The following is a 26,328-nucleotide window of genomic DNA, read 5'->3' as shown; positions in this document are numbered from 1 at the left end:
AGGATGTAATCACTTTCAAGAGGGAGCATAAAGTTTGACTTTAAGTGACAATTATGAATCACAGATTCTGCAGGTCATTAATCAATGTAAAAAACTAAAACAATGTATTTTTAGTGACACAGCACACAAATATGGAAGCAAGATGTGTAATTAGGATTTATTTAAAATAAATATGAATTAATTAGTGCAATATCTTTAACCATAGAGAGAATGACAAAATCCTTCAGGACATTGTCACATCAATGCACTGAACTCACTATGTTATCCATCTAACAGAGCCTCAACATGTTCTCACTGTAATTTCCCCTCATGAATGAATTTATGCTCGCACTAATCTGAATGTTTGGAGGGAAATCAAACGCATTTTACTCGCTGTACTCGAGCTGACTTACCTTTGTTTGAATGAGGGCGTACTCACAACGTGGTCTAAAAATAGCCAAATCTTGTACCCAACCATTGGTGAATTGTGCGCCTACAGAGATTTATAAACTGGTGCGCCGTGTATGCGCTGACTCCACAGACAAGGTACGAGAATATATCAGGCTCAGTCAATACCGGTTGTTCTTCAGGGTTTCTACTCCACTGCCGTGTTTCATACGGGTCCACATTTCCAAAGCAGGCTATTTTTTGCAAGTACCGTCTCTTTGCATCCGGACGCAATCTGGCTCTATAAAGTCCTTTTTCTTTTGAGCTGCTTTTAAGTATGGTTCGTAGCGGTCTTCTTTCCAACAGTGTGTTTGTTTTGATTCGTGGCCTGCTAAAATGGTGCCACTCTCCCACAATGCATTGCGGTGTGACAACTCCAAAGCCCTATGGCATCCATTGAGCGTAATGCTTCCCAGTCATTCATAATCCGAGCTCCGCGTTCGTGACATAATTGAAGGAATCCCTGCTCACACCGCTGACTCACACACTCACCGGTGATATCCAGACAGCTTATGATATTTTCTCAAACTGCTGCGCTGAAAAAGTTTCCAAAGAGCACGCTGTGTGAGACGATAAACATCATTTAACCTCTTAACCTGTGGCTTCCACATATTTGTGAAACAGAAAATGATGACATCGCTCAAATAATCAGAACATGGAACAGTTGTCCAACAGTCAAGTTTCTTTTCTGCACTAGTGTACACACAAATCACAACAGCAGTTGCCTCAAGGCGCCTGCTTCATTGCATTAATGTCTTGAAATACCAGGAAACCAAACGTCTGCATCTGGAGACTTGATTCAAAAGGCAATAAAAACCAAAACAAATGTTTAAAAAAAAAAAAAAATGAATAAAGGAAAAATTACAATTTCACAAATGTCAAACATTTTTTAATTAAAATTCCTCTTTTTTTTTTCCTATTAAAAAGTTGTAAAAATGAGTCCAAGGTGATGCCGTAGCATCTAGCTTTGTTATTTTTTGTGTCATACAGTCTGTGTATTTATTTACTTATATTTCCTGAACGGCGCACAAACCTTTTCTTTAAATTAATATAAAAACAACAACAAAGTCAGACATTCAGCAGCAAATCTAACCTTGTTACATGAGAAGAAAAATCATAAACAGAAAATAAAAGTCTGTATTCTTGTTACTACAGCCGTAAAACGTGAGGCCAAACTGTCACCAGGAGTGTACTGAAACATAAAATATTTATTTCATGATTAAAAACATTTCCAGTACATCTGCGCTGCAGGATCTCATCACACTGGGAAGCGTTGTTTGTTTTTTGGAAGCAGCCATCATTCTTCCGTTTCACCTGAAACAATGTCCCGGTTAAAAAATAAAGCTTTAACACCAATTTCCCTTTACAGTAAGTAGTGTTTGTCAGAGCTGGTGTGTTATTTTGCTGCGATACACATCTCTCTTATTTTTGTTTCTCTTTCCTCAAACAGAAATTTTTACCTCATTAAGAAAAACCCAGCACACATTTAAAAAGCTCTCAGGACACAGGGCCTTCCAGCAGGAAGAGAGAACGACAGACAGAGATACTTTTCCTGAATCTTAGCACCTTATTTAAGTTGGAAGTAACCTTGTTTGTTTCTTTTCCCCTCAGGCGGCTTGTAAAAGGTGACAAACAGCATTTAGCAGACAGCAGATCACCGGGTCTCTGAATGGCTTCAGACCTTTCAACCTCTTCACGACTCCAAAGTAGCTTTAAGACCATTTGTGCTTTTGCCTGCGTGTTGCTCCCCCACCCAGCCCCCTTTCTCCTTAAAAAAAACAACAACAAAAAAAAACCAAAAACCAGCCCCACTTTACTCAAGAACAGACGACTCAAAACTCTCAATTCGTTCACATTGATCGCTCCTCACCGTGACGAGTAAAGGGAATAGCAAACACACTTAAAGATTCATTTTTCTGAAATGAATAAACTGAATACGTCTGTGATGATTTTCTTTTCTCCCCATCTTTTCAAAACAATTAAAAACACCATAAGCCTGTATAAAACGTTACTTTTTATCAAGTCTGTGTTTTAAATTCACAATCAATGATCGAGAGCAGGAAATGTCTGGAGCAGCAGAGCCGAGCCTCTGTGGTTTCTTCGCCGTCCACGCGATCGTGGTATTCGCAGATGACTCAAGAGTTTGTTTTATTCTGCTAGAGAAGCTTCTTGTGGGAGGTACAACACAGGGACTTGTTTTTTTTCCTTTCTTTCTTTTTGTGTGTCCACAAGATGACATGAGCACGATAAAACAAACCATTATGTGCCAATACCTGAGTCTATTATTCAGTCTTTTCTCTGTCCGTTTGCATTTCATGTGGTATTCTCATCCTTTTCCGTCTCCGAGCATCACTCCTCCCCTCAGGTGTGTCCCGGTCCTATGTTACCGTGGTGGAGTTCTGCCCTCGGATAGCGCACCAAGCCATGAAAACGTCTCTGTGGAGAAGAGAGGATGATGAAAACATTAGGTTCAAGCAGGTCTGAGTAAGATGCACTTGTAATCCAATTTTAGGGGTTTGAAGACAAAGATCCATACTGTTCACATTCCAATAATTTGTTCGGAAGCTTGTCTCTATACTTTTCTGTCAAAACTACACAATGCAAACCAAAAGTTTATTTCAAGAGCTTGTTGTGAGAACACACTAAATAAATAAATACATAAATAAATGGTTGGTATACCTGTGATCAGAACTAGAAAATGTTACATTGTATCATCATCTCTTCTAAAAAAAAAACAAAACAGACTATAAGAGGCTTTTAGACGAACAAGCAATTAGTTTTTCAACTATTGAGAGGACATAAAGGGCCCCCCCATTGCCCCCTGTAGATCCACCCCTGCCTCTGATACCAGCCTTCATCGGGTATTTAAAGAAACACAATGGAAACACCCAGGCAATTGTTTTAGTCTTTGACAAAATTATTTTTTTTAATTTCTTTCTTGCTTTTTAAACTGTAACTTTAATCAAAGAGCACCATGAAGTTCTTTGATTTTAAAACTAAATATGTTCTCAGAGCTGAAAACTGAACATTTTTGTACCTGAAATATTTGAGGGTGGGGCATCTTTATGTCATACAGTGCCATGTTGGTCTTTCAAACAGGAATCTTGGTCAAATGTTTAAATTTCTGTGTTTTGGTGAATTTTTATGCACGAGTTGAGCGGACGATCAAGATTTTATTTTCATGTTTTTTTTTAAACCAACTTTGACATCTGGTGATCCGATACAGTCTAAGTGTTTCTCTCGTCTCTTATTTAGCTTTGTTGAATTTTCATCTAACCAGCCTGTGGTGGGGCGTGGTCTGCAGCACGGCTGCGAGGGAGGTGGATGCATCTGAGAGGCACCTACAATCGCACCTCGCCGACTTAAAAGACAATGAGCTAGAGTCCTGTGAATCCTGTGGTTGTTGTTGTGTATGTGTAGGTGCAGCTAAAAAGCTGTGACTGAGTGCTGTAGAAGAAAACTAATAAAAGAGAGTGCTGAAAAGCGTTGAAACGTGGTCGGGTCTGTGGTGGGTTTGTTATACAGCCATTATAAATATCAAATATATTATACTGATATATTGCTAATTTTAGCCATCACTTACACACCAATAAGACTCTAATCTAGAGGAAGTAAAACTGAAGGTTTCAGTAGGTGAACCTGTGGATTATTAACCGTCTTTTCCAACCGATCTCAGAGTCACTATGCTTTGACTCTGTGTTTCTTTGTTAAACAGCATCTTTACGACCACCTAAAGTACTTCACAAACCTCTGGAAGTGAAGCAGAGCACGCTGTGGAAACATTTAAAGTACTGACGCACACTCCAGGAGTCGAGTTTAGGTCCGTCTGTACGCACCTGCAGTGTGTGGCGACACACTCGTTGCTACAGTACTCTTTGTCCCAGTCTTTGCTCTCCACGGCGGGGTTTGTGCAGCCGGCGCGCACGCAAATGTTCGGGTTGGCGGTGGGAGTCACACTCGGGCCAGGAGCAACATTAACCTCCACCTCCATCTGAGAGGGCGGACAAAAAGAAACACCGAAATTTATGTGAATGTGTATTCATCCAAACACTTAACAGTAAATGTTTGACGTGTTCGAAGTTCAGCGGCTCACCCCTTCCTCGCCTTCAGCCACTTCCTCTCCTCCCGTCACCTCACCCGTGTGTCCAACCTCCACCGCCAGAGCAGAGGTGGTGGCAGACACTGTCGTGGGGGTTTCCCCCGTTGACGTCACAATGATCGAGGCGCTTGAATCTGACTGGCGTGCTGAAGGCACTACCTTAAGCGGCGGCGGAGCAGTGGTGGCTGCCGCCGCCCCTCCTCCACCACGCGGTTTGGCCTGGAGAGGCGGGGGCGCCTGGGCGTGCACCATTTGCTGCAGCCGGGGTGGAGGAGGGGTGCTCTGCATCTGCTGCAGCGGCGGAGGCTGGCGGGGCGAGGAGGCGGTCGTCACCGTAGCTGACATGCCGCCGGAGGGTAGCGGTGTCTGCTTGATGATGATTTTGGTGACGGGGGCAGTGTTGAGGGCAGTGCTCGCTGGTGGAGGCTGCGGTTTGATGGCCCCGGTGCGGGACCGGGTGGTGACCTGAGGCAGGTCCAGGATGATGTTGGAGGTACAGATGTTGGTGATGGTGTTCTCCTCTGGGTTGTAGTGCTGCGACCTAGTTGGCCGGGTGGGCGGGGTGGGGGCGGGGATGGGCGTAGGCATGGCTGTGACCACAGGAGTTGGGGCTGAAGGTGGGGGTGATGGTGTGGTTTCCATGACCTCAATAGGTGCCTGAAGAGAGGAAGAAGAAGAGAAACGTTTAGGTGGATATTTGTGTTGCTCTGGTGTGTCCGCACCAGGACAGCAGAATGTATCCTAAACTTTACGATGCAGAACATCAGAACTACCAGATTTACAGCTGGAGTTCCAAAGCATCAGGATAGAAACTGTTTCTCGATGAGACGAGACATTTTTAAACTGTAAGAAAACCATTCTCATGGTAGGCAAAGCTCTTTGATAAATCATCAGTGTGTACTCAGTGCTCAAGGTTTACACGATTTAAATCATAGAACTTCAACTTCAGCTCTCGTGGTGAGAGCAGCAACTGATGTAGCTACACCTTGAGCTGGCACCTGCAGAACAGGCTGAGACGTTACACCATGCTCAGGTAGACTGGCAGACACTGGCAGGGCCACCATCCCTTTCTCCACCAAGCCAGACACAAGAGCAGCCTTCAGCTCAGCCTTACGCAGAGCTGTGGAGACACAAATGCCATAAAATGATGCCACCTCATGCAGATCCCTCTTCCTACAGGCGTCCAGCTGGACAAGCGAAGGATTTTCCTTGAATCAGAATACTTTATTCATCCCGAGGGAAATTAGGGGTTACAGCAGGCAGCACGCTAATGGCGCATGCGCACTCACAAAGGAACCTTCTGACCAACTTTACACAAACATCACATTGGGCAGACATGTCAGAAAGGTAGGCTGATAGGAAAAACAACGAAAATACACTACATGAGGTAAGAGGAGGAGAAAAAAAACTCCACTCAGACTGAGCTCCTGGTGGGAGAACAGTTTGATAACAGAAAAAACACCTCAGCACAAAAGCACATGACTATCAATACACCATAGAAACACGAGACAAGCAACAGGGGCGGGTAAAGGGTAAGAGAGAGCCGGCGTAGACAGCGCATCCGGTCCTGCAGCATCTGCGCTGGTCCAGTTGACTGCTATCTTCCCCGGTAGGGCACAAGCATCGAAGGCGTTGGAAAGGGAGGGGGATGAGTGAGTGCTTGTCAGTGTAAGTGTGTGTGTGTGTGTGTGTGTCCAGAGTTCAGCGGAGACAGTGTCCTTCGCACTATCAGGCTAAGTAAACAGTCTGCCAGCCAACCCAGGTGGCCTACACGGCAATATCAAAGGTAGCCATTAAAACTAAAACTACCTGAGGCTAATAATAACAACAAAGAAGAACCACCTCCAATACACAAATCAAAAACAGGTGGGAAATATGTGTGGCCACAGGTTAACCAATAAATAAAATTAACACCGACCCTCTCCTCAGACCTGCCTACTAAAATCTTAGCCTGCTTAGCTTCTGGAGTGTACCAGGCTCGAGGCAACTTTAAAGGCTAAGCATTAAGTGCACAAAGCACCGACAAGCCTACCCTCGACAGGGAACTAATCCCCACCCAGGATTACTCCGAAATTAAAAAAGGCAAAATAAAAAATGAGTGCCTGAAGGAGGAGCTTACGCTCAGCTAGACACTCCCCTTTGCTAACTGGAGAGAGAGCGCAGCAGATATAATACAACTAAACAAGCCACCGGCAAACAACTCACTAAAACTCAATTGCTGTTCCTTCCATTCAGATCCCGGACGAGCCCCCACATTGTTACGTTCCCCCCGAAGGGGTCTAGGCATGCGAGTGAGGGGACCAGTAACAAATGAGTCCAGAACAGAATGAAAGGAAAACAGAGAGGTGGTTTTTAGTAAATAAAATAGTCTTTATTATAGATAATCTTAACATAAAGAGCCAGCAACGCCGTTTTACCAATAACACTTGGAAAAAGGAAAAAAGGCTGCAACGACAAAGAACACGAGCCAGGTGCAATATATCAGCCACCTTTCATGTTCAGGCAGACACACACTGCAGTAACATGGCAGCAGCTGGCTCTTCACTTCCTTTCTGGGGCAGTGAACATGGTACATAATATCTGTAGAAAAGTTGGACTGAAGGTCAGAGCTATGCAGACTGATCATTGAATCACCGCAGTCACTCCCCACTGCCACCACACCTGAGCACAGAGCACATCTTCTTATATACAGAAACTCTTCATGGTTTAAGTTTCTCATCGTATTGCATCACGTGTAACCATTTCCTTTTAATAAAATCCAGATATGAGTTATTGAACCACATGTCCTCATAACAACTGCATAATGAGTGAAAGATGTTACAACTCATCCACATGGATACAGCTGAAAGTTACAGTATTAGTCTGAACTGGTCTGGTGTTGGTGCCTTTGAGATTTTTCTTATCTAAAATATTTTAGGTGTATGTGCAGAACACTGAGAGGTCTGCTTCTTGTCAATTATTAGTAGAAATGCATGCCTGTGCACAGCACCTGCACAGTTTATGAATGCAGCTGCATCAGGACTCATCTAGTCCAGTCTCTGCAAACTTTATTCATCTGTGGTGCCACATTAAAGTCATGGGTGCTGATACTGAGTAAGCAATAGTAAATTCATCCTGTCATCCCTAACCCCTCACTGATATACACTGAGGTGTAGAAAACAGTCGTCAAATGTCGTCTTTATGAGGGAACGATTAAAGAGTTAAACCCTGTGTGATCAGGACATCATGCTAGCATACCTGTGGTTTGTCTGCTTCAAACTATCAAGGTTTGACTCACCTGAGAAATGAGACTGGCTCTGTACTCTGCCAGCGCTTTCAAGTAATCCTTCTTTGCTGCTTCGTTTTTCCTCTTGTAAACCTAAAAATGATAAATATTAAATGACTACACAAGCACATTTACAATCTTAAAAACCTTGAAGGAACCAAAGAAACCCTCTTACTTGTTTCTGCTCCTCCCCCAGACTGTCCCACATGGACGCCACGATCTTGGAGACCTCTCCGAAAGTCGCGTTGGGGTTTTGTCCCTTAATAGCTGCCTGTGTGTCCCTGAAGAACAGAGCATAGGCCGACACAGGTTTCTGGGGCTCGTTGGGATCCTTCTTCTTCTTCCCCTTCTTCCCCCCTCCTGCTCCTCCTTTCCTTCCTGTAGCAGAGGAGACGCTGGAGGTCGGCGCAGACAGCGGGGATTCAGACGGGGAGGGATCGAGGGAGATGACTCCAGGGGAGACGGCCAGAGAGACCGGAGATTCGACTAGGACGCTCTGATGGAGGATGAGGAGGCAAAAGGGCACGTTGGAGTAAATAAATGAGATGCATTTTCAAACAGATGAGTGCCAGACGCTGGTTATATTTAAGACTCACCCTTCTGAAGTCGTCCATGTCATCATCCTGGAGCGAGCTGGTGGGCGAGGCTGTGGCCGACAGCGGGTTTTCGGGCGACTGCGGCCGCTGAAGTATGTTCCCGCCGCCCAAGCCGAGCCCCAGTTGAGCACTGAGCTCTGATTGGTCTATAGTGGTGAGCTGATTGGACCCCAGTAAACCCTGGCCCATGTCACCTAGAGGGACGTCGATGGTTACCGGGGACGAGCTGCTGAACTGAGAGCCAATGGGATGACCGAGATCCTGGGATAGGGAGGAGGAGAAAAGGGGCGTTACTTAAAGAGGAGACTGAAGGTGGGTAAAGGTTAAAATGTCACGTATTCCTTACCATTCCCAGTGACGACCCTAACAAAGTATTCCCTCCTGACTGGGTCATGACTCCAAGAGTCAGGTGCTCCAGTCCCTGAGAGGCCGCACTAACAAAAGTGGACGCGAACGAGGGGTCGTCACCTTCAACGACGGCGTTCCCAGGTACCACCACGCTGTCCGAGGGTCCAGTTTCTGACAGCTCCCCGAAATGGGACACGACATCTGACACGGAGAGGGCAGAGTCCGGGTCCAGAGAGATGGGAGGGATCTCGAATTCCTCATCGCCAAGGCTGGGAGTGTGGAACGTCTGGTGAGCACGGGGAAGACAGAGGAGAGGAAGAAGAAGTAGTAGTTAGGATCTAACATCACTCCGACACTTGGTGAATAAACTCTCATATGTTGTGAAGATCACACTAAACCAACTCCAAACTTTTATCACTTCTAAGCCTCCCCGAGCCCCCACCCCTACCAAAGTTTTCTCTGACACTGATTTCATACTGTGTTTTCCATTTACAAGTTCTGACGATGATGGATTGTTCAGGCCTGGGAACGGGAAGCTCCTTGACAAGAACTTGCTAATAGCTGGAGTGGAAAACCAACAGAGGCAGCTGATCTTTGTTCAGTTAACCTATCAGAAGGAGTAAAGCTCAGTTCAATCAGGGTTTTTCCCTTTAATAAACAAAAAACTCACAGCTTTAGCATAGAAACTGTTAAAGCAGATTTAAAACCGGCTAAAACCAGGTGCTTGTTGAGATGTTTTACCTGATGATGCCATAGTCAGCTAAGCAGCTGCTTGCACATTTACATAATGACTGTTCCACAAAGTGCAGCCTGCTTCAGCTTTTAGGTTCCCGTCTATCCTGACGGGAGAGCAGCAGCGAAAAGATGTCAACTTAAACTCTGACTGGCCTCAAACTAAACGTCCATATTCATCATGTGTCTGCAGCTGCATCACTGAAAGCCCCCATCGTTTGACTCACACGCTAGATGAGTCAGTTTTGCAGCTTTTTAAATAGTGTCTCATGACTCATTCTCGATAAAAAGCCTGTTTTCTACAGGACAGAATTATCAAAAAGGTGCCTGGATTTGAGGCGGTGGGGTGTGACACTTAAAGCCTTTTTATAAACAGTTCACATCCCACAGGCTCAGGTGGACAGCAGGTTGAAATGACATGAACGTGGTTTAAATTAATCCAGCCTGTCTCCAGGAGAGTGGAACCAGAAAGGGTGCAGTGTCCACTCTGAGTCTGGGACAAGTTGTTGATCCAAGTGGAGAAAGTTTCAGGGTCTCCTTCATGAGCAGGAGAATGGAGCGGTGCACAGGCAATTCACCAGTCCATCTATGCTCCCACCCTCACCTGTGACCACGAGCTCTGGGACATGAATGAAGTTCCTGAGATGCAGGGGGGGAAACAAACTTCCTCCAAAGGCACCTCAAAATGCCCCGTAACATTCTGGAGAGATTACATGTCTCAGCTGGCCTGGTGTCTAAGCACTGAGCCCCAGAGCTGGAGGAGATGGGCAGGAGAGGGAGGTCTGGGTTTCTGTGCAGCAGAAGATTGATGGTTTAAGTAAATGCTAGAAAACTGCTGCTACTTAACGTGGCAAGATTGTAAACTGCTATCAAGTTGAGCTTCATTTGTGCTGTCGTAAAGGCTCAAGTTAAATTTACTTGCTTACGGTATCAAAACCTCCTCACAGAGAGCATCACTGTCACCTTAAGCTTACTGTCACAGAGGTGCTGTATTAATCATTGTAATCATCGTGAAAACCAGAGAACAGAGAAGGATATGGAAAGGATGCCTTTCTTCCTGCTCTATAAAGATATACCATCTCAAAATGAACAACTCAAACATGCACACAACACAACACAACACAGCCTGTTCCCCTACAGCACAGCAGATTTCAACATAAGCCATCTATTATTTAAAGCAGCAGCACTATAACCCAGCTCAGTGTATTCATCAGCAGAAATATCTTATTTTAATCGTTTTTAAATAGAGTGTTCGACAGCTTCTTGTGTCATTTTTCTCAGTATTAACTTTAGTTCCTCCTCCTTTTTATTTTGGGTAGTATAAAACTTTCTCAGGCAGCCTGTCTGCTGGAACAATGATGACTCTCTAAAGTTAAATGGACATTTCTCTACACTCAATCTTTGTCCCAATAATATATCTGATGAATGGCAGTAAAGGGTAGAGTTATTTCTGATTATTTATGCCCTGTTACAGTTTCTCTGATGCCGCTTGATTTTGCACCTGGTTTGGCTGCTGAACGGCTCTTTGGCATCTTTGCATTATGGCACTCTCCTACAGCTTTCCATTGAGGCTCTTCTGAGCTTTTTTTAAGACCACTCCTGCAACGCACATGTCAAACCTCACCTTTTAGTACCGGCTCAGCTTTTTGGGAAAGCCAATAATAGTGAGTTGTTTATTTTTTTTTACAAAAAAAGGGATCTATCTTCAAAGACAAAAAACCAACTGGTGTGAAGTTGAGCCAGACCATCAAGTGCAAAGAGGACTTTAGCTCCGTGCTGGATCAAACCCTCCCTGTAAACTTGTCCAGCCCCAGCTTGCGCTACAAATAACTCTCAAAGCTAAGTGCCCGTTTTCTCAAAAATAAACAGACTATAAACGTCTGAAAAACTCACAGGGTCACTTACAGTCGCTTATCAATGTTCTCCAGATGTTTTCTTAACAGTCTCTTTGAAACATCTGGATAAGAGATTTTACAGTGTGCCCTGTGGAAAAATTCTAACTGATGGCAAAGTGTGCAGTCTTTGAGAACGTTTGAAAATTTTCTTGAATTATTGGATATTAAATCTCTTCAGGTCTCCACACATTTTTCAAACTTAAATATATACATATATAATTAGCAAAAATACCCAAAACATTTGATTAAACTGATGCAAAATCAATGACAAGGGTTTCCAAAAGACCTTTTACCATGTGGAACAGCAGCTCTGCTTCCCTACTGTACAGTGCAGCTTCTGTTGATAAACAGTCTTACAAATGCTGGATGCTCACATTAAATGCAGCTACCAAATGACCTTTGAATATGTGCAAGTATCCAAATAGGACTAAATATTTATACTCCTGGATCTTTATGACATCAAAAAAAGGGGATGGCCCTAATATATAGTCATCTACTACGCTCAAGCCCCACCCACCTACCGTTCAAACCTCACATTTGCAGGAGGTAGCCAATCAGAAAGAAGCTGGCTTAAAGGTGGGAGGAACTGAAACAGCTCGTTTCAAAGGGCAGTAGAAGATAAACAAGGATTATTTTTGAACCGTTAATCATCAGAGTCCAAAAGTAAGACTTGGTCTTTTACGATCTTTCTAGGTGACCTATCGCCAAAATAAAAAACAGGAAGGTAAACTGTGCAGCAGGTGGTGAGATAAGAAAGAGCTTTTCAGTGACTTTTACAGTGGTCGGTTTTTCTTTTACATGCCTTTATAATGTCATTAAAGCCTATCACTTAAAATACTATGCACTGGCAGTTTAATACCATATTTTTAAAAAAATTGGTTTCTACTAAAGAAAAATCAAGTCTTCAGCAGATACATTTTTAGACAGTATTTTTTAGGGGGACAGAGTTTAATTTAAATCAGCTTAAACCCAGTTCTGTCAATAAAATGGCCAAAAATAACAGAACAGAGGCCAAATTTCACTTAACTAAAGCAACAAAGACTGTTTGCCTCAACTACATATGGACCAAATATGCATATGTCCACAGATGCCCTATCTGAGCCAGGAAAAAGCCTGTGTATCTATAAAATATATGAAGAAGTGACACAAAATTTTATCTATGCATTCCTTATTTTTGTCCTCTTTAGCACTCTTAGAGACTTCTAATGCCTTTAACTCTGGCAGGATCTGCTGAGAGGTGGGACCTCTGCAGAAACAGACCGATGCTCGTGTCTCAAGTATAAAGGCTTACCTCTGAAGAGGAGAGGAAGGGGTGGCCGGAACCAGGAATTGTCAGGTAGTTGTCGCTGCCTCCGGGGAACTGAAACGCAGGGGAAGAGAGTGTAACAGTAAGGGAGGAGGGGCGACACCATCATCACAGCAACACAAAGAGCTACCTAAACGCACCGCCAACAGGGGCACACCATAAAACACACATTTACCAGCAAATCTAGCTTAAACTGAGAGTCACAGAGGAGGCTGCCTCTTTACACCTGGTTAGTAAAGAAGAGCTAGTTTGAATATATTGAAAAATCTGCAATTGACACTCTGAGATGCATTTGACTTTAGTAAGAGTAAATATGTTTGTGCAGGTAAAAACAGGACTTCCTGTGGTGCCAGAGGCAAATCCAAAATGCGGTTTTTAAATGACGACTTCATTTATTAAGAGAAAGAAGTTATTCAAACCCATCTGCCCTGTGGGGAAGTAACTGCCCCCTAAACCTAATAACTGTTTGTGCCACTCCTAGCAGCAACAACTGCAACAAGTCTTTCACGTCACTGGAGGAGTTTTGGCCCCCTCTTCTTACCAGAATTGTTTTGATTCAGTCGCATTGGTGAGTTTTTGAGCATGAACAGTCTGTCTAAGGTCAGGCCAAAATGTCTCAATCTGGTTCAAGTCCGGACTTTGAACTGACCACTTCAAAACCTTCATTCTGGTTTTTGGCCTTGCTGGTGTGTTTTTGATCGTTGTCCTGCTGCACAAACTGAGCGCTCTTGAGCTTCCGGACATGAACTGATGGTCGGACGTTCTCCTTTATGGTTAGTCGTCCAAGTCCTGAAGAGGTAAAGCAACCGGAGACCATCACACTATCACCACCATGTGTGATGTTCTTTTTAATGCTGTGTTAGTTTTTTGTAGATGTAATGGGACCTAAACCTTCCAAATTCAGCTTCTATCTCATCAGTCCACAGAATATTTGCATAAATTCTTGGGGATCACCAAGATGTTATTTGGTAAATGTAAGACGAGATTTTGTGTTCTTCTTGGTCAGTGGTGGTTTGCTCCTTGACCTCTCCTCCCATGGATGCTATTTTCATCCAGTCTCTTTCTTACTGTTGAATCACTGACTCTGGCCTTAATAGAGGCAAGTGAGTTGCTTACGTGCTCTTCGAGTAGTTTTGGTAGGTCGGACACTCCTGGACAGGTTCACCACTGATCCAAGGTTTCTTCGTTTGTGGATAATGGCTCTCACCGTGGTTCAGACAGTCCCAAAGCTTTAGAAATGGCAGGGTAACAGTTTTCCAGATTGATAGATGTCAATGACTTTGTTTCTCATTTGCTTCTTTAGATCGTGGCATGTGTTGCTTTCTGGGATCTTTTAGCCTCCTTTACTATGTCAGACAGCTTCTACTGAAGTGGTGTCTTCATTCATCAGGCCTGGCAGTAATCAGGGCTGGGTGTGGTTACTGAAACTGAACTCTGCCTTCTAAAAAAAATGTGATTAATCACTGTTAATTCATGATTTGACAAAGAGGGCAATTACCTTTGTACACAAGGTCAAAAGTAATTGACTGAAGCTGAAACAGGTAGGCACAAAAAACAAATAAACCATCACTGGAGATCAGAGGGTTAAACAGAAGATATGGTTTCAAACAGCCTTATTTCAACACAGGAGAGGAGCATACACTCACATGTTGGCTCCTTAAGTCCAACATGCGTCTTTATCGATTTGTTTTAAGGATGATTTTTAGTCGCACAGATAGGTTAAAGGTTTCTAACCTAAGCTGAAACTATAACTCTCTCTAAAACGGAAATACTCCATTACTCAAGGGTCCAGTACTCGAATAAGCATGCACGGAGCGGCTGTTCAGTCACCTTGTTGTCGGAGTCGAACCCATTGAAAGACTGCGGATCCAGGAACTCCGGATCCCCGTCGTGCTGCCCGGTACCGTCCGTTAAATCCGAGTAAAAATTCAGATCCATCCTTTCAGCTGGGCCTCATGTGTGAGCTGTGAGGCCCCCCTTCTTCGCTGCGATACGACGTCAGGCTATTAACCGGATCTCCTTTCCCCTGATTTTTCCGCCCCTTGTCAGCGTGCGATTGACGGATAGGCTGGTTACCGACCAGCTCCGCCGTTAGCCCGGGTTCTCCTTTAAAAACCCGCCGACAGTGACAGCCGTGGCTGGCAGCCAGCTAAACTGAGCATGTGTGTGTGCGCGTGCCAAAAATAGCCCGGCCCGTGAGCTGGCCGGCTCTCTGACGAGGTAACGTGGCCGTTTAACCGTCTTTCTCGCTGACTTTGTCCTATCACGGTTTAGCGTTAGCTGGCTTTGACGCAAGCCTGCAGAGGCGCTCACATTTCAGCCCCCCTCCGCCAGACAGCCCGGTGCTCGTTTGTCTGTCTACCTGCCTGTTACTCCTCCGACGTCTCAGTGACCGTTTAAACGGCAAACCGACCGCGGTCGTGTCAAGGTGTCTGACAGCCAAGGGAAACACACAGAGTCCCCGATTTTTAAGCTTCGCTTTGGCTCGGGCCAGGATCCTCAATGGATCCCGAGAAACAGATCGTGGGTTGGATAAACAGGCAGCGGTCAAGCTACACTGGTGCAAAGCCGGATGTAGGGCGAAGCGGATTTCAAAATAATCGTGGACGAATAAAATCATTACTGGAGCTTCATGTCCTCTTTTACAACATCCATGGATCGTCTCTGTGGTCTTCCTCTTTTTCCTCCTCCCTGGCAACATCTTTTATCCAATATATCAATCACCCTCAACATTTCCAAACTGCTCAACCTCTTCTGTTACAAATCACCTGTCACACTTGTCTCCACCCTGCTTGCACTCTTCTTTACCTCTCTTTGTTGCTTTGTAAGTTTGCCCCCAGGTAACAAAAACGCCTGCACTTCACCCCTTCACTACCTCTAGTCTTTGCAAATGACTTTTCCCACACATGTATTCTGCCTCGCACCTACGGATTTGCGTTCACCTTCTCAACAGATCATACAGCCGCCTGCTCCTCCACCTGCTCCCTACTCTCACCATAGATCACGTTGTCTGGGACAGACTACCACCTCCCGCCTGACCTCATCTGTCAGCCTGTCCATCACCCTTGCGAGTATCAAGAGACTTGCACCTTAATAATGTCTCACTGTCCTCAAACACATTCTGCACCGCCCTCACATACTTCTCTACCACTCCTGACTTCCTAATGCAGTACAGGCACTGGAATTCGACTGGCTTGTTCCAGGTTTTTGATTTACCTCCCCTTATAAATCGAAAACCCTATACATAAAAACATTTCTATGGCAAACAGTAACTACATCTTATTTTGAAAGGTCAACTATAAAGAAATGAAGCATGGCTGAAAACGTTTACACAGTACTACAGTACTACTAACTATACAGTGCTCCGTGCATCACGTTTACCTTCATTTTAAAGTATGCTTTTTTTGCTTATGGTATCTAAGACAAGGATGTCAAACTAATTTGACATCATGGGCCACATAAAGCCAATTCTGATCTTAAGTGGGCCAGAACAGCAAGATGTTTAACTTCACATTTAATCCCTGGCATATCTAAATATAAGAAAAACAAGTGCAAGTGCAAGAAGATGTTATAGTTTTTCTATGTGATAAATGTGCACAATAACAGAACAACTTCTGGTAGCTAATTGCCCAAACAGTATAGTATTTTTAATGACTTCTTTTTTCCTAAAACAGAATATTTCTACAGTAGATATTGAAAAAAAAAAACTTTTATGTCATTTAATTGTTTATCTCTTGGGTAATTATTTGGTGTAGCATGAATATCAATAGGAAAAGCTAGAAAACTTGTGAGAATATCACTGAAAGTTTCAAATCTATTCTCTCCTTCAAATTCTCCACAGCATTCCAGTGGCCTGGACTGGAGTCTTTGTCGGGCTGATTATGGTTCCCGGCCCTTATGTTTAATACACCTGATATAACATGTCTAGATTGTAGAGAATTAATATTATGCTGCAGTAATGTCTCCTTTATTTTGAAAGGTTTAAAGGGAAGCTGGCTGCTACTGCTGTTCGGCATCAATTAACCCGGTTAGCACTCGTATGTTATCTAGATTAAGTCCTTTAACATAAAGTTTCCTGTCTGACATGGACTAACACCCCACATTAGGCTGGTTCTTACTGGATGGGGATGTTAGACTGTTTGTTGGCGTTTAACAGCCACCTTCAGCTGATTTAACTGCTCTATCCTGTGGCTCCTTCCTGGATACACGAGCTGCATATTTTTTTGTTGTTTAAACCGATTAAAGTTCACTAACACTGAGACTGCCTCAGGTCCGCCTGCTCGGACAGACAGCTGGGTTAAAACGAGGCTGAACATGTTAGCAGAAGTTAACGTGAAATCCGTGAACAGAGGAACAATGATCAGTGAGGTCAGCGCGTACAGCAGGCCGCCAATGATGTCTGACAGCCAGACTGCGCGTGCTATATTTTGTCATCTTGTGTGCGTGCGCAGCAGTTTATTTTGTTAACACCAGCCACTCTTACCTCCATGCTCACCCCGAAACCTGTTTAACTGTGTTTGTTTGTTTGTTTTTAATCCCACTTTTGCCAGGGAACTTCACCCAGAAGTGATTTCCTCAAATATCACAACATGGCACCGGCTTCCGGATTGTACGTGCAGAATCACGTGACCTCAGCAAGCACAAGTTGGAAGCTTGGCTTTCAAAATAAGATGTAGAAATTTATAGCATTGATAACAGAAAAGCAATTAAAAGGAAGTTCTAAAAAGGAGCTATGTTTTTTTATTCGTTTAAAAAACGAAATTGGGTCACGGAAAAGTAGTTTATAAGGCAAAAACAGTGTTTGTATCATTTTAATGAGCTTGAAAGTCAATATTTGTCTTTATTCTTCAGTACAGCCTGAACTCTTAGACAAGGTTTCTTGGATTGGATCAAAGACACATTTAAAACCTGCAGGAGACCGGCCCTTGAGGCCTGGAGTTCAACACCTGTGCTGTAGACCAATGGGCCTCTCTCCTGAGTTCTTCTGTACATTTTGACAATTTGAACCACAAATTTTACATTTGGATTCATCACTCCATAAATCCTGTTGTCACTGAATTTAAGTTAGTTCTGGTGTAATTTGGAATAGCTCAGCCTTTTCCCCATTTCCTTTCCTAATAATGGCCTCTTGACAACTTAATGAATCTTCAGTTAACAGTACATGCATCAGCTGAAGGTTCAGATGCATCTGTCAGGTCTTTGTTGGAGTGTTTTAGGGCATTTTTATTCACTTGTCCAGTTTCCTCAGATTCTTTTTGGGGTACACTGCAGGGTATGTCCAGATCTCTGCAGACCACTCACATCCCGGACACAAACTGTTCAAGCTGCTGCCCTTAGCCAGGTGCTACAGAGCTCTTTACTAAAACCAGCCGCCACAGACTTTCTTGCTCCGGGCTGTCACTCTGTTGAACACTAACCCACTGTTATGTCATTCAGGTCATATGCACATTGCACTATCCAGTTTGCACTGGTTCATGCTGGTTGCACTACACTCAGCCTATTTAAATATATCATTCACGCCCAGTTGTAGTTTTGTACAAGTTGTATAGTTTTAAAAAAACATTACCAAATTTAACAGTTTGACATTATTAACTGATTTGGCTGAAAAAATGAAAACCAGTGATGCGTTTTTTGACAGGTAGTCAGTAGATACACTAGTTCATCCCTTTAGTTAGGTGGCTTTTTTGGCTTGAATCATTCATAGGTGAGTGTTTTGTGGAGTGATAAACATTCCACTGAAAATGGTCCAGTACAAGGATGTGACTGAAAATGAGCAAAAAGAAAGCAGCTTATGTCCAAATAATTTTTTCTTTGGACAAACAGATCTTCATTTCAGTTTAATCAATTTAAAATCATCTGCTCAGCTGTTCTTGTTAAAGTCCACTGAAATGTCTACGGTTAAAAAGTCAAAACATAAAAAAGATTTGATAAATGTGTCTGTCTATAAACAGGCAAAATAATCCAACCACCTACACTATCAATCATCAAATATATACAATAAAACACAGATCACAGTTTGTGCATTTTTTTTTTCAAAACTGTTTTATTTATTCCCATTTTTTTTCCAAGCAAAGTTTTTTTTATTCCTTTTTATATTAATGTAATTAAAAAAAGATAAAACTTGGGATTTTTCATTTTTATGTACAAGCAAGAAAAAAAGAAAACAAAACAATGTTTAGGAAATAACAATGAACAGAGAACAACCCTGCACGGTAACACTGTAAAAAAGAAAAAAGAAAGCGTTAGAGTGGAATCAAACACCTGCAGTTCAGAGCTCCTCATTGTAGCTTGTGAGCCCACATTCTCTCTCTCTCTCTCACACTCACACACACACACACACACACACACACACACACACACACACACACACACACACACAAAAATGTATACACATGAAGTGTGGTGGTCCTCTCCACGATGGTCCAGTGTCTCCACAATACTGTTTCCCTTTACAAGGTCGTTATGGCAACAACCAAAAACTGTCCCCAGCCCCCCCCCCATCTCTAAACTGAACTCTACGCTAACGTCGAATAACTTACTAACTATTCAGGTGCAGTCCAGCGTGGGCCTGAGAGAAAACGAGAGAGCAGAGAGAAAACCTCTGACCATTTCCTTTGCACTGGTTTCATTTTGGTGTCACATCCACAGCTGTGAATGTGTTGAACCCTTGAACCTTGAATGTGGTGCAAAAGACCGAAATCCTCTTTAAGCAATTAAAAAAAAAAAAGGAAAAAAAAGAAGAAGTGGACACTGCTGTATCAGCAAGGTTTGATGGGTTTCCGGAATAAACCTTGTGATTTTAAACTGAGCTCTGACAGGTTTTCTTCTAATTATGGAAGTTCTGAAGGGGGAATTCTTGTAATTACCCTCTGCAAAAATGAGCTAAAACTTACCACCAGGGGGCAGCACTTCACCAGTGGGATGTTTGCAGGTAGGTGCCGCTTTGATTTTTAGTCCCACCCCCTCTTCCTCAACGTGCATTGCCTTTGGCCTGGCGCCACAGTAAAAAGAAATAATAATAATAGTAATAATTAATAAAGGTTACACTGACCCTGCAACACAAGGCCTGCGTGGCTGTCACTTTAGTTAATTTTTGATGTTTCAAACTATTTTTTAAAATACAGGAATTTACAAAAAGTACCTTTGAATTTTTATTTGATTTTTAAAAATGTAAATAAAACTCAGGTGTTATCAATTTTTTACACAACATAGTCCTGCTGAATGCCAATAAAATAGACCTTATCAGAATTTCTACTTATCCATTTAAATTTTATATATATAGCCTGAAATTCTGTCTTAATATGCTGTATTTATTAAAATATTCATCTGATATGAATAAATTCATTTTTGAGGTAAGATGTCTGAATTTTAAACACCCAACATTTTTATGTTAAAGGCTGTTGTGACTAAATTCTAAGTAGTAGCAGCGAAAATCAAAAAATAAATCCTTGTCAGTGCGTCTTAATAAAGCAGATTCTCGTCAGTTGTGTGCAAATACTCCTGGATATGAAAATAAAGAGTACCGATACGCTGGTAAGAGTAAACAGATGTGTTTGTGAGAAGCAACAAAAAGAAAACCATACTTGATTCTGACAGAAAACTGCTGTCTGCTTCCAAATTACATTCTGTACAAAAAGCAACCCTGAGTCTCATCAGCGGGTCAGCCGCTCCGCAGCCTCTCACCGTTAGCCTCTGTGGTCCGCCCCTCCAAACGCAATCGCTCCTAACACCACAGTGCTCCCTTCCTCATCGAGTCAGAGGACCCTCGGGTGGGTGAGTCAAACATAAACACACACACACACACACACACACACACACACTGCTCCTTGTTGGAATTGTGTTGGCATTTTTGTAGCTTGGACAGCATGTGGGATGGAAACCAGCGCCACGACAGGGAAGTGTGACAATCGACAATCGCTCTTTTTCAGGTTCCCAGATCCCATCGTCTTCACTCTGCTCTCTCCTGCACGACTGGCTGCTTGCTTGATGCTGGCTTCCTGTGTTTGTCTAATCAGGAGTAGATGGTGATGACTTCACTTCCTCCGCCTCTCACCAACAGCACACGCTCCAATCCTTCTGTCAGGACCTCCAGGAACTCCATGTCTGCTCACTGAATTAACGAACTTCTCATACTATGTTACTTTGATAATATAAATGAATTCTTTTAAATAAATGAAAAGCTTATACGTTTTAATAATCATGTTAGTAAGCAAAATTTAACTAAATTTCCTTTCGTCTTTAAGGCTTTAGTGATTTTGTAATTAATTTTTTAAACCCTGTTTAAGCCATCATAAAGGTGTCTGCTGTAACAAAAGTACACTCAGTGACTGCAAAAACAAGCGCCTAACATTTAATTTGGTGCAGACTCGGGGTTAAGGATACAGTTCTCATCTCCTTCGGTGTTCCTGGGAGGTCCAGGCATGTTGAGCAGGACGATCCGGGCGTCGTGGGATCTGTTGACGATGACCTCGTTGAGTTTGACGGCAGTGTGCATTCGCCTGACGTTGGAGTGGTCCCTGGAGGAAAAATGAGATGCGTTAAAGGACCTGGTTAGCGTGGATCTCAGTGTCACAGAGAAACCTGCTGTGTCTGCTCACGGCCTGATGCTCAGCATGTCCCTGAAGCCCTCGGGGGTGGAGCAGCCCGAGTGCGTCGCTCTGTATTGTGTGGTCTTCTCTTTGGTCCAGGTCATCTGAATGCGGCGGTGGTGCTCAGAGCTGCCGCTGCCGCCGCCGCCGCTCGCCGCCCGGTCTCGCTCGCCGCCGTCTGTGTCATCTTCGTCATCTGAGCCGATGCTCGTCAGACGCAGCATGGAGTTACGATCCTTCACCAGCTGGGCCTGGCGTGTGAAAACACACAAACACGCTCTCTCTCATCTCTTTTTCCAGCCTTTTCTTCCACCTCATTGGCAAACCTCTCTTTTCTACAGTCATTCCTGACTCCTGCCTCTCTCCGTCTCTCTGTACCTGTCTGTCTCTGTCTCCTCTGGAGGTGTTTGGCGTGAAGGGTCCAGGACTTTTGTACCTGGGGGAAAGATACGCCTACAGAAAACACAAGGTCACCTAACTCCCCAAAATCAAACACAGCCTGCATCTACTCTGGTGGGCACTGAAGCACAACTACAGGGACACGGCAGTAAATAAAAAAGGCCCGAGACAAAAAGCTTCTGAAAATCTGAAATGAGAATGAGTGTGAAGGGTAGAGGGAAACAAAGATGACAGAACAGTTAAAGGAAGAAGCATCTGACACATGTTAGCATTAACTGAACCCTTCAGATAAAGAACTGGACTGACAGTGAAATAAATGTGGATTTGATCTACATTAGGGAGGTCAAAGGATTCACTCTGTAACAATTCAGTGTTTTATTTAAAGCAGGGGTTTTCAAACTTTTCCCTGACACACCCCAATGAAGAACCCTGGAAAAAGTTCACCCCACCATCCTGTAATTATTAAGATCATATTATTTTATTGTGTCTCCCCATAGAGGAAAATCATGCTGGACTGCTGCATCAACGCTAGACAACACCAAACATTACGATAACATCACATGTAATGGAAGTGTTTTTAGGAGGCACAGGCTTCAAAAATTAAAGCTGCAGTTACATTAAAGCTGCTCCATGTGAATGTGACAGTGCTGGTGTACATTTACAGTGGGGCAAAAAAGTATTTAGTCAGCCACCGATTGTGCAAGTTCCCCCACTTAAAATGATGACAGAGGTCAGTAATTTGCACCAGAGGTACACTTCAACTGTGAGAGACAGAATGTGAAAAAGAAAATCCATGAATCCACATGGTAGGATTTGTAAAGAATTTATTCGTAAATCAGGGTGGAAAATAAGTATTTGGTCAATAACAAAAATACAACTCAATACTTTGTAACATAACCTTTGTTGGCAATAACAGAGGTCAAACGTTTACTATAGGTCTTTACCAGGTTTGCACACACAGTAGCTGGTATTTTGGCCCATTCCTCCATGCAGATCTTCTCGAGAGCAGTGATGTTTTGGGGCTGTCGCCGAGCAACACGGACTTTCAACTCCCGCCACAGATTTTCTATGGGGTTGAGGTCTGGAGACTGGCTAGGCCACTCCAGGACTTTCAAATGCTTCTTACGGAGCCACTCCTTTGTTGCCCGGGCGGTGTGTTTTGGATCATTGTCATGTTGGAAGACCCAGCCTCGTTTCATCTTCAAAGTTCTCACTGATGGAAGGAGGTTTTGGCTCAAAATCTCACGATACATGGCCCCATTCATTCTGTCCTTAACACGGATCAGTCGTCCTGTCCCCTTGGCAGAAAAACAGCCCCATAGCATGATGTTTCCACCCCCATGCTTCACAGTAGGTATGGTGTTCTTGGGATGCAACTCAGTATTCTTCGTCCTCCAAACACGACGAGTTGAGTTTATACCAAAAAGTTCTACTTTGGTTTCATCTGACCACATGACATTCTCCCAATCCTCTGCTGTATCATCCATGTGCTCTCTGGCAAACTTCAGACGGGCCTGGACATGCACTGGCTTCAGCAGCGGAACACGTCTGGCACTGCGGGATTTGATTCCCTGCCGTTGTAGTGTGTTACTGATGGTGACCTTTGTTACTTTGGTCCCAGCTCTCTGCAGGTCATTCACCAGGTCCCCCCGTGTGGTTCTGGGATCTTTGCTCACCGTTCTCATGATCATTTTGACCCCACGGGATGAGATCTTGCGTGGAGCCCCAGATCGAGGGAGATTATCAGTGGTCTTGTATGTCTTCCATTTTCTGATGATTGCTCCCACAGTTGATTTTTTCACACCAAGCTGCTTGCCTATTGTAGATTCACTCTTCCTAGTCTGGTGCAGGTCTACAATACTTTTCCTGGTGTCCTTCGAAAGCTCTTTGGTCTTGGCCATGGCGGAGTTTGGAGTCTGACTGTTTGAGGCTGTGGACAGGTGTCTTTTATACAGATGATGAGTTCAAACAGGTGCCATTCATACAGGTAACGAGTGGGGGACACAAAAGCTTCTTACAGAAGACGTTACAGGTCTGTGAGAGCCAGAGATCTTCCTTGTTTGAGGTGACCAAATACTTATTTTCCACCCTGATTTACGAATAAATTCTTTACAAATCCTACCATGTGAATTCATGGATTTTTTTTTCACATTCTGTCTCTCACAGTTGAAGTGTACCTCTGGTGCAAATTACTGACCTCTGTCATCATTTTAAGTGGGGGAACTTTCACAATCGGTGGCTGACTAAATACTTTTTTGCCCCACTGTAAGTTACTCCTCTGGTCTGAAAAGAGAAGTCACAGCTCACATTTCTAATATATGATTTGTTTTCCTTAAATGCCAGCAGGGGGCGACACCTCCTGACCCTGAGTTCAGCTCACTGTGTAAATTTTGTTTCTAAGAGCGTGAGAGGAGCGTATGCTTGCAGTTTCAGTCCCAGCTTCGTGAAGACACTTCACAAACCGACGGCTGACGTCACGGTGACCACATCGCTTTTTTCCCTCTCAACTCTTTATCTGAAGGGCTCAGCTGCACTCACAGCTGTTCAGAGGGTTTCACTCTTTACTTTGACAGCGTGTCCTGACTGCAGGCTACTCTACAGAGTCTAATCTGCTCTACTTCAGACAGGTGTTGCTTCTCTACTGCGCAAACTTACATCATCAAAACTCCAGCGTACCCTCTGAGGAGATGAGAGGCAAAAGGAGGCGACATGAACGTTTAACAAACATCTCAATGCAAGTTACCGTCTGCAGTGCTTTTTTTTGTCAGTAGCCCGTGTCCCTTACCATGAGTGTTACCCACCAGGATTTCTTTGCTATCACCTCAGTACACTGCACTTTAGTTTCTTTAGCAACCTTTGGACCTTAACACTGAGCTCTTTCTCCTTAAATCTAATTTAATCTGGAAGAAAACGGTGACCTCAAAGACAAAACATGGCGTCTGTACTGGGAACCTGATCTCCACTTTGTTCCAGCTTATTTTTGCAGAACAAAAAATATTATTTTTTATATTTCCTTAAACTCCTGAACTCACAGCTGACCTTGACCTCTAACCTCACCTGAGACCTTGTAGCTCCACCTGCCTCTGGCCTACCATTGTTGCTGCTACTGCTAGGGCTCTCCTGGTGAAAGTGGTGGACAAATGCTTGTTAAGACCCAGCTTGCATAAAGTTTCAAACTCCTAATCAACCCTACACAAACCTGCGGGCATTTTTCACACCACACAAAACCCCGCTGTAAGCTTTCCACACCTACCTCTCTGTCCCGATCAGATTTAGACAGTCGCATCTGTCTGAGCATCTGACACCTCTGCTCCATCATCAGCGTCCTCTCATAGGTATATGCACTGATGTCACTGTCGTGCTGAGAAGAGGTACATGGACATGCTCAGAAGAGGTGAGAAAACAGCTGTTGTAGAGATTAGTGGAAATCAGACTGGAATTTATATTTTACTGAGATCTGAGGTCCACATTTAACCTTATATTCACACAGTGGTTCAGTTTATGCACTTTAAGAACTTCATCCAGTTCAGAATTAACATTACACGCATGTCTTTGCACTGCAGAAGAAAGGGGGAGTGCCCGAAGGGATTTAAAGCAGGTTCCTTCTGTCTGTTTTCATGTTTAAAGAATTCAATCCACCAGAGGCCTCAACACAAAACTCTGGTGTACTCTGAAGTGCAGAGAGAGACACCTCCTGCTCATAGGCTTAATCATCACAGTAGAATCTCTTTAGTCAAGAAAATGAAAGTATTACCTGTTTATTTTTTATGTAAAAATCTGTGATTCAACAACAACATAAATACGATCTTAAAGGCTGTAAAAAATTATGCATCTACATGTTTCAGCTGGCGAACCAGTGCAGCCATTAAAGGTGAATATTTCAGTCAAAGTGCAAGTGGTCAGACCCGGTAATATGTATATATATATATATTATTTTTATTAGGGGTGCAACGATGCGTACCATCTCCACTACTTCCACCTCAGCATCGATGCGTAGCTGATAGGTGAAGGTTAACAAATCCTTCTTCATCTGGATGGAATTATCCTCCATCTGGGCCACTGTGAAGATTCGCATTGAACACTTGCGCCACACCTGGGCAGAGAGAGCAGAGGGTTCAGCGGAAACTTTAAAGGCTTTGTTAGAGTTTAAGATCAACACTTTGTTTTCTTGCCTTGTGTTGTCGCAGGAGGAAAGGCAGAAGCATCAGCATCCCGCCGTCATGGACGATCCACCACACATCGATGTAGCCCTCTGTGCAGGGCTCGGAGTTGCTAGGGAACAGGGAGATGTTTTTGGGCACCAGAAGCGCAAGGTGGGCCGCTGTGGTCACCCGCACTGTGTCTGAAAGGAGGAAAGAGGGCGTCGTTAGCTTGTTAACTCTGAAACAACCCCATTAACCACTTTGCTGTCCTCTCTTGACTCACTGATGAAGGTCTTCCAGGACTGTGGGTCCTCGCTTTGCCTCCAGGCGTGAGGCCAGCCCATCACCACAGTGTTGGGTTTCATTCCTCCCAGGCCACTTGACTGGATCATGTGGCTGATCCCATCACGTGGCTTTTGAGCCACGATGCACTGGCAGAAGCCCTTCACGCGCTCCTTATCCATCAGGTGCTTCAGAGTCTGAGGAAAGAAGGATAAAAGGTCCAACTCCACATTATCTGAAAGCAAATACA

The 26,328-nt window shown here is 43.7% G+C and overlaps 2 protein-coding genes across 10 annotated transcripts in view; both read right to left on the bottom strand.

The window, feature by feature from the left end:
- Nucleotides 1-1,293: 1,293 nt before the first annotated feature.
- Nucleotides 1,294-17,284, bottom strand: tox4b (TOX high mobility group box family member 4 b). 2 transcript variants are annotated; one of them, XM_085265016.1, is made up of 9 exons: nt 17,151-17,284; nt 12,653-12,721; nt 8,733-9,020; nt 8,387-8,647; nt 7,966-8,286; nt 7,803-7,883; nt 4,520-5,182; nt 4,263-4,417; nt 1,294-2,862 (listed from the first exon to the last, which is right to left on the bottom strand). In XM_085265016.1, the coding sequence occupies exons 1-9, from the start codon at nt 17,154-17,156 to the stop codon at nt 2,805-2,807; spliced, it is 1,902 nt and encodes a 633-aa protein (XP_085121142.1). In that variant the 5' UTR covers nt 17,157-17,284; the 3' UTR covers nt 1,294-2,804. The 2 variants fall into 2 exon arrangements, with proteins under 2 accessions (XP_085121142.1, XP_085121138.1); XM_085265012.1 differs by lacking the exon at nt 17,151-17,284 and adding an exon at nt 14,498-17,128.
- Nucleotides 17,285-18,690: 1,406 nt separating this feature from the next.
- slc12a6 (solute carrier family 12 member 6) overlaps nt 18,691-26,328 on the bottom strand; it is a 33,358-nt gene continuing 25,720 nt past the window's right edge. For 4 of the 8 annotated variants that reach the window (XM_085264978.1, XM_085264990.1, XM_085264985.1 and 1 more), the window contains 9 exons: nt 26,080-26,275; nt 25,827-25,996; nt 25,616-25,747; nt 24,908-25,015; nt 24,712-24,774; nt 21,634-21,708; nt 21,265-21,506; nt 21,050-21,183; nt 18,691-20,770 (listed from right to left, as the gene is read on the bottom strand). In XM_085264978.1, the coding sequence (XP_085121104.1) occupies nt 20,679-20,770; nt 21,050-21,183; nt 21,265-21,506; nt 21,634-21,708; nt 24,712-24,774; nt 24,908-25,015; nt 25,616-25,747; nt 25,827-25,996; nt 26,080-26,275 (1,212 nt within the window). In that variant the 3' untranslated portion in view covers nt 18,691-20,678. Of the gene's footprint in view, nt 20,771-21,049; nt 21,184-21,264; nt 21,507-21,633; nt 21,709-24,309; nt 24,334-24,711; nt 24,775-24,907; nt 25,016-25,615; nt 25,748-25,826; nt 25,997-26,079; nt 26,276-26,328 lie in introns of all 8 variants that reach the window. The other 4 variants (XM_085264997.1, XM_085265000.1, XM_085265002.1 and 1 more) reach the window with 4 other exon arrangements.

The sequence above is a fragment of the Mchenga conophoros genome, linkage group LG3, assembly GCF_057382185.1.
Source record: "Mchenga conophoros isolate Kocher_MC1m ecotype Shallow Benthic linkage group LG3, M_conophoros_male_GT1.1, whole genome shotgun sequence".
NCBI classification, from domain to species: Eukaryota; Metazoa; Chordata; class Actinopteri; order Cichliformes; family Cichlidae; genus Mchenga; species Mchenga conophoros.
This window is presented reverse-complemented; position numbering and strand designations above follow the sequence as displayed.

Coding starts and splice junctions, on each gene's coding strand:
- tox4b (XM_085265012.1), bottom strand. CDS start 14,605: ATGGATCTGAATTTTTACTCGGATTTAACGGACGGTACCGGGCAGCAC. Junction 12,722..14,497: donor GGTTCGACTCCGACAACAAG/GTGACTGAACAG, acceptor CCTGCGTTTCAG/TTCCCCGGAGGCAGCGACAA. Junction 9,021..12,652: donor CCTTCCTCTCCTCTTCAGAG/GTAAGCCTTTAT, acceptor CGTGCTCACCAG/ACGTTCCACACTCCCAGCCT.